The sequence below is a fragment of the Enhydra lutris genome, unplaced genomic scaffold, assembly GCF_002288905.1.
Source record: "Enhydra lutris kenyoni isolate GAN:26980312 unplaced genomic scaffold, ASM228890v2 scaffoldscaffold85, whole genome shotgun sequence".
Classification (NCBI taxonomy): domain Eukaryota; kingdom Metazoa; phylum Chordata; class Mammalia; order Carnivora; family Mustelidae; genus Enhydra; species Enhydra lutris.
In genome coordinates this window covers 6,671,004-6,679,085 of record NW_019154169.1, presented here as the reverse complement: position 1 = coordinate 6,679,085, position 8,082 = coordinate 6,671,004, and the positions used below count along the sequence as shown (strand labels likewise).

General features: G+C 39.0%; 1 protein-coding gene across 1 annotated transcript in view; it reads left to right on the top strand.

Moving 5' to 3' along the window:
• Positions 1-667: 667 nt before the first annotated feature.
• Positions 668-8,082, top strand: part of LOC111161453 (zinc finger protein 527) — a 511,863-nt gene continuing 504,448 nt past the window's right edge. Inside the window, exons 1-3 of the mRNA XM_022525113.1 lie at positions 668-701; positions 5,135-5,261; positions 5,569-5,664. Coding sequence (XP_022380821.1) covers positions 693-701; positions 5,135-5,261; positions 5,569-5,664 — 232 coding nt within the window. The 5' untranslated portion in view covers positions 668-692. The remainder of the gene's footprint in view (positions 702-5,134; positions 5,262-5,568; positions 5,665-8,082) is intronic.

Below are 8,082 nucleotides of genomic sequence, written 5' to 3'. Positions count from 1 at the left end.
GATTTCTGTCAAATAAATAAAATTTTAAAAAAAAGTTACACCTTGTTTTACATGGCAAAAACATATAGGCAAAGTTGTTGTTATTATTATTTTAGAAAAACAGCTATAGGGTAGGAATGAGGAGTGCCTCTGTGTATGGCTGAGGTGAGGAGTTCTGGGGGGATGGGAGTTGACAGACTGTCTTGGTCTTAAGAAGAGAGAAGACTTCATTAGGGAAGTCTTAGTCCTTCTGATCAGAGCATACTGGGTTCCTGGACAAAGGATACCATTTGGGTGAATTTGCTTGAAGACCTGAGTGAGGACCGCAGAGGAGGGATCTCCTCAGGCAGGTCAAAGTAGCTCGGTCTTGGGTTCACTGAAGTGGGACAAGGTCTGGCCTGAATCACTTGGCTGAGGCCAGAACCTGGCTTAATCAGATGAAGGAAAGGAATAGGAGTCTGTATTCCTTTGAATCCACTAGCCGGGATCCATTTTACTAGAGCTGAAGCCTTGGACTTCTGGGTTGAAGAAGTACGATTTATCCCATACTCCCACGAACCGCAGTTACATCATAAGACCCGGAGTGATCAGCTGAAAGCCAGTGTGGTTTTCTAGAACATTTCTTTGCTTCCCCAGTCCTGCTTTCTCAGAATACTATCCTTTCTCAGGAAAACAGCCCCAAGGATTCATCCTCTCCTGCAATACTGAAAGCCATGGCCCAGGTGAGTTGATGCTTTTTTCTTACCTTCCTGACATTTAGTTTCAAAAAGAAAGAAAGAAAAGAAAAAGAAAAAAATTTTCTAATGGTCATGTGACTGTTTGTTTTCCTACTCCTAACATTTTTGGCTATCAGGTTCCCTTTTCCCCTTCAGGATCCTTGGTCTCCTTTTCCCCTCAGTCTAACCAGATAATACATCACCATTCTTTTTTTTTTTTTTTTTTTTTTTTTTTTTATTTTTTTTTTTTTTTTTTTGACAGAGAGATCACAAGCAGGCAGAGAGGCAGGCAGAGAGAGAGGAGGAAGCAGGCTCCCTGCTGAGCAGAGAGCCCGATTCGGGGCTCGATCCCAGGACCCTGAGATCATGACCTGAGCCGAAGGCAGCGGCTTAACCCACTGAGCCACCCAGGTGCCCTACATCACCATTCTTAAGTGCCCTCTTCTTTTGACCCAGCATTAATATTTTGCTCTGGCATCTCTTTTCTCAGCCCTCTCCCAGGAACTATGATGGAAAGGAAATGAATTCTTATAAAAAGAAATGAGAGTAGTTTTGTAGAATGAACTTAGTCTTTCCAGTGACTTGAAGAGGTGGAGAAGTACAAGTTGCTTAGGTGGGAGCAAACACGGGTTTGTTCTATGGATCGGTATTTACCAGTGAGATAGAATAGGAAATGATGTTGGTAGTTCCAAATGTTAGACTGTTGCGACACCTCCTGGTTTATGAGCTTGGAAGATTGTGGTCTCGGTAGCTGATCCTATAGGTCTCTGTGACTTTTAGGGCATCCATGAACGAATTTCAATTTGAAGTTGAACAGGAAGTGTGGGTCATGAGGAATTTCCATATGACTCACCAGTTTGTTTTTTTTTTAATCTCAGCAATAAAGATACTCCCTAAAGGGAGATACTTGCATCTCTTTTAGCTGTTTACAATAGAATATATCCATATTTTAATGAATATTCCTATATTGCTATCTTGATTAATCAAATTTTTTGACATTTTGTAGTTATTTTTTTGCAAGGTATGTGTGCATTTAGATTTGCTATATTACACTCTACTTCCTTATCCCACAACAGTTATATCACAATTTTGTTTAAAGCAATGCTATTTTGTGATTAGAGCCTTGCGGATATTCTGTTCTCTACCAACCGCCTTTAAAATTTTTCATAATAATGAATTTCAGACATAGGAAAGTGGAGAAGTTAAGAACTCCCATATACTTACCATTCAGCTTCACCTCCCAGTCAATCTTGTTTCATTTATACTGATACTTGTTTCTTCCTTACACATTACCCTGCCCTCCCTCCTATATGCAGGATTATTTTGAAGAAATTACAAATTGTATTTCTAAAAGATAAGGATTATTTTTAAGAACAACCATTATGCCATTATTGCCTCTAGAGAAGTTAAAAGTAATTTGTTAGTATCATCAATATCTAGCCAGTGTTCAAATTTTCATAATCGTTGAATTAATTGCTTATTTGAATTAGAATCCAAATAAGGACTGTGCACTGCAGTTCACTGAGGTCTTTTGAGTGTCTTATTTTGTAGGTACCCCTTCCATCTATTTTCTTTCTGTGTATGTTTTTGTTAGAAAAGGGAAAAAAATGGTTTGTTTGTCCACTCTTTGGATTTTGCCGATTGCATCTCTGTGGCATCATTTAACTGTTTCCTGAAAATTGGTAGTTAAGTCTAGATGTTTGATCAGAGTCAGTTGGGATTTTTTTTTTTTTTTTTGTCATGAGTATGTCATAGGTGGTGATATGTGAGTCTATCAGGAGGCACATTATATCTGGTTCTGTTCCTTTTTGTAATGTTACCCACCATTGATGGTTATTGTCTAGATTAGAGGTTGCAGAATGATATTTTAATTCTGTCATTCCTCCTTCATAGATTAGGTGAAATCCTCTTTATAAATTAAAATTTCTCATCAACTGTCTGGTTACCCTAAAGGATAGTCTGTCTAGGAAAGAATATTTGAATAATGAGTTAGTTTCTTAGAATCCTAAAAAGGTGACCAGAAGGTTTTTTAATTCATTGTTGTTATGAGCTCATGATTTAAACATTTTTTAATCTATAGGTCCATTATATTAGATCATAAAATTATACCATTTTTGGCCATTGAGAGGCTCTTCAAGTTGGTGCCTGAGTCCTTGTAACATGATTCTAATAGTTTTTGATAGCTCTCTTGCTTTCTGATACAATAGAATAGTTCAGACTCATCCTGTGCATTTCTGACTCAATCCTGAAATCATCTCTTTCCCCAATGGACCTTGGTTCTTTTTATTTGAATATGATACTTAAGGACTACAGTGTAGACACTGGGGTGTTTATTTGTACTGGATGAATTATTATTTCTAGGCCTTTTCAATAAATAAAATCAGGAACTTGTTTGTTTTCAATATAAAATAAACTGATTACCCTTTTTCTTCAGTTAACATACAATGTTATATTTGTTTCAGGTGTACAATATAGTGATTCAGCAATTCCATATATTACTCAGTGCTCATCAAGATAAGTGTACTCTTAATCCCCTTCATTTATTCCACCCATCCCCCGACCACCTCTGCTCTAGTAACCATTTGTTTTTTCTCTATGGTTTAGAGTCTTTTTTTTTTTTTTTTTTGGTCTCTCTCTTTTTTTCCTTTGTTGGTTTGTTTCATTTTTAAAATTTGACATATGAATGAAATTATATGGTATTTGTCTTTCTCTGACTTGCTTATTTTCCTTAGATCCATCCATGTTGTTGCAATGGCAAGATTTCATTCTTTTTATGGCTGAGTAATATTCCATTGTCTATATAAATACCATACCTTGTCCATTCACCTATCAATGGACACTGAGGTTGCTTCCATGATTTGAGTATTGTAAATAATGCTGCTATATAAACATAGGGGTGCATGTATCCCTTTGAATTAATATTTTGTATTCAGTAATGCAATTACTGGATCGTAGAGTAGTTATATTTTTAGTTTTTTGAGGAACTTCCATACTGTCTTCCACAGTGGCCGCACCAGTTTGAATTCCCACCCTAGGGCAAGAGGGTTCCTTGTTCTCCATGTCCTCACCAACACCTGTTGTTTCTTGTGTTGTTGATTTTAGTCATTCTGACAGGTGTGAGGTGATATCTCATTGTGGTTTTGATTTACATTTCCTGATGAACAGTGATGTTGAGCATCTTCTCATGTATCTGTTGGCCATTTGTATGTCTTCCTTGGAGGAATGTCTGTTCGTGTCTTTTGCCCATTTTTAAAAATTGGATTATTTGTTTTTAGGATGTTGAGTTGTATTAGTTTTTTATATATTTTGGATATTAACCCTTTATCAGATATGTCACTTGCAAATATCTTCTCTCATTCTGTAGGTTGCCTTTGCAACCTTTATTGATTGTTTCCTTTGCTATGCAGAAACTTTTTATTTTCATGTAGTCCCAATAGTTTATTTTTGCTTTTATTTCCCTTGTCTCAGGAGACATATCTAGAAAGATGTTACAGCTGATATCAGAGAAATTACTACCTGTGGTCTCTCCCAGGATTTTTATGATTTTAGGTCTCATGTTTAGGTCTTTAATTCATTTTGAGTTTGTTTTTGTATATGGTGTAGGAAAGTGGTCCAGTTTCATTCTTTTGTATGTCGCTATTGAGTTTTCCCAGCACCATTTGTTGAAGAGACTGTCTTTTCCCCATTGTATATTCTTTCCTCTCTTGTCAAAGATTAATTGGCCACATAATTGTGGTTTTATTTCTGGGCTTTCTGTTTTGTTCCATTGCTCTATGTGTCTGTTTTTGTGTCCGTTCCATACTGTCTTGATAATTACAACTTTATAATTTAACTTGAAGCCTGAAATTGTGATAACTCCAGTTTTGTTATTTTTCAAGATTGCTTTGGCTATTCCAGTCTTTTGTGGTTCCATACAAACTTTAGGAGTGTTTGCTTTAGTTCTGTGAAAAATGCTGTTGGTATTTTGATACGGATTGCATTAAATCTGTAGATTGCTTTGGATCCTACAGACATTTTAATGGTATTTGTTCTCCCAGTCCATGAGTATGGAATATCTCCATTTATTTGTCATCTGCAATTTCTTTCATCAGTGTTTTATAGTTTCCAGAGCATGGGTCTTTCACAACTTTGGTTAAGTTTATTCATAGATTTTCTTTAAGATTTTATTTTTGGATGTATTCTCTACAGCCAACATGGGGCTCAAACTTAAAACCCTGAGATCAGGAGTCACATGCTCTACCAACTGAGCCAGCCAGGCACCCTCTAGATATGTTATTATAAAATAAACTAATTACTCCTGCATCTATTTTTAAGATCCAAAGATAATGATTAAGAGTGATACAATACAGTCATTCATTTGCTTTACCCCACAGTACAAGTGCAATAGTCTCTGATTATTTCTTTTATTACACAAGTAATACATATGTTTATTGTTTCAGGGATCAGTGATGTTCAGTGATGTGTCTGTAGACTTCTCACAGGAAGAGTGGGAGTGCCTGGACCCTGGTCAGAGGGACTTGTACAGAGATGTGATGTTGGAGAACTATAGCAATCTGCTGTCAATGGGTAAGGGCTTCTATACCAGTAATTTAGACTTCTCCTCTGGCATGTTTCTTCCACAGTGAATTTCCCAGCTGCTTTTCAAGTTACCGGCTGAATTTCTGCTCCCTATTCCCAAATAAGTGGTTTAAGCTGCAATGCAAAGGAAGAGTTGGAAATGGGCAACTCCAGTGACTGTGGCAGAAGCTTCATCCTCTTTCTTTGGCTTTTCCTGTAGTGGCATCTCCTCTTTGGTCATCAAGGGACTGAATCTGATTTCTGGATCTGGTTTACCCACAGCGTAACCATGTCCCATATCTTTTCTTGTGAGCAGGACTTTACATTCCTAAGCCTCAAGTTATCTCCTTATTGGAACAAGGGAAAGAGCCCTGGATGGTTGGCAGAGAGCTGACAAGAGGCCTGTGTTCAGGTGAGTGAGAAGCGATTGGGCAGGAGCAAGGCACCACAGGTAAACCCAGCACCTTTGAGGTGTTGTCTAGGCTTGTGGGAAAAAACCAAGTCCTCTTAGAATGAGTTTACAAATGACCCATTTCATTCCTTCTCTCACTTACTACTCTTTCTGCTACTCTTCTCCAACAACTGCCATAATTTCAAATAGGAGGGGCTCTTCACTTCCCCTCCAATAAAACACTTTTACACGGGGCCCCTGGGTGGCTCAGTGGGTAAAGCCTCTGCCTTCGGCTCAGGTCAGGATCCCAGAGTCCTGGGATCCAGCCCCGCATCGGGCTCTCTGCTCAGCAGGAAGCCTTCTTCCTCCTCTCTCTCTCTGCCTGCCTCTCTGCTACTTGTAATCTCTGTCAAATAAATAAATAAAATCTTTATAAAAAAACAAAAACAAAACCAAACACTTTTACCCATATTTTAGATCCAGTTCCTTGCTGCTTTTCTTCCTCTCACCTAAATGTTGTGTGTGTATGCATGACTGCACATGCGCATATGCACTGCCCCTCCTCCAAGTGCTGGTCTTCGTGAGTATTACTTGCCAGTGACTTGTTTTATCAGTTGGTTGTGCATTTTTCCTTTACCCAGTGTTTTTCATTTACTGATTTGTGCAAGGGTGCCTGCCAGGTGCTGTCGTTTGCTAATCATGTCACCTATTAAGAACTTGGGAGTCAAAAAGTAGTGCTAAAATATATCCATGAATAATTTCCACCAAGTAGAGTCTAGTAAAAAGAATCAGGGAGCTCAGCGGGAAGTCAGAGGCTCAATATGCAGAAGTGGAAAATTCGTACTGAATGAGTAGTTGGGAGGCTTGCAAGTGATTGCCGTCACCTCCTGTGATGACGATGTTGGGGAAAATGAAAAGGCCTATAATGGAAATGAAGAGGTGGCAGAGAAGGCGAGATTTAGGATAAAGTGTTACCTTATCGTAAATGCTCCAGAAAAGCATTACTATATAGTAAGTATTGGTCCCGGTCTGGGATTACAGCATTGAATAAAACATTCAGAGTTTTGCTCTGGTGGAGCCTGTGTTCTAGAGGGTGAGGGAGAAAAAATAGATATGTTTATAATGTCAGATGGTGGGAAGTGGTATGAAGGGAGGTTAGAGAAGGCCTCTTTGATGAGGTGATAATTTAACCAAGACCTGCAGGAAGCGAGTGAACAAATGTTGTAAGTATCTGGTAGAAGAGATTCAGGCAGAAGGAAAAGGAAGAACAAAGTCCCCGGATGAGGAGCTTTTTGGCTTTTACCATTGTGATTGGAACGGAATAAGCAAAGAGGGACTTGTGGGAAAGGAGATCAGCAAAGTAGCAGGATGTACGTGTGCTTGTGTGTTTGTGTGCTAGGTGCATGTGAGAGGTAGGGTGTACCTGCTGATGATTTGGGGTCCTGTGGGCCTTGGCTGTGGGCTTTGAATTCTATTCTGAATGAGATGATTTGAGCAGAGGAATGACATCACATTTTTAAGGAGGTTGCTAATTTTGGATTCTTTTGAATAGAATTTAGGGCATCTGTGAACTTGGATAAGAAGAAAAAATACATCTTTATATTTACTAAACTCAAACTGAAAATTGCATATCTTCCTACTGTGGTGTTTGGAACAAACCATAGCAGTATTAGTAGTTCCTGTGACTTTGACATGAATGGAAATCACAGACATTTTCATATCATCTTACTGCTAATGTAGACATATTGAAAAATAATTCGTGCTGTCAGTATTTCAGAATTACTGTAGTACTAGGCTCAGTGCTAGGTCTTACAATTTAATGTATTAAGAAAACTCCAGGGTGTCTGGGTGGCTCAGTTGGTTTTGTCTACCTTCAGCTCAGGTCATGAATCCAGGGTTCTGGGATCGAGGCCCACATCAGGCTCCCTACTCAGTGGGGCATCTGCTTCTCCCTCTCCATTTGCCCCCCACTCCCTGCCCCACCACTCACGCTCTCTCTCTCTAATAAATAAAATCTTTTAAAAAAAAGAAAAGAAAAGAAAACTCCAGATGGAGGGAAGGCCATGTAAGGCCAAGGAAGGCCTGTAAAGGCCCTTCTAGGAGGAGAAAGCTTGATGTGTTTACAGAACTGAAAGAAAGTGGGGTTACTGGGCCAATGAGCAAGCAAGAGTGGAGTGTGAGTCAGGATTGGAGATCAGTTGGTCTTTGCCAGTGAGTGTGAGGAGTTTGGTTTCAAGCAGTGGAACACCAGGCCACGTTAATTTGGGTTGCTGAATGGATTAAAGAGTGTGAGAACTTGGTGGGGAGATGGGTTGGGAGGCTACTTCAGTGGTCTGAGTAAGAGATGATTCTGGCTTGGAAGAGAGGCCATTGGCAGTAGACATAGAAGAGGATAGTTTTAAATGCTACTTAGGAGCTTAACTGTATGGAAACTGCTGA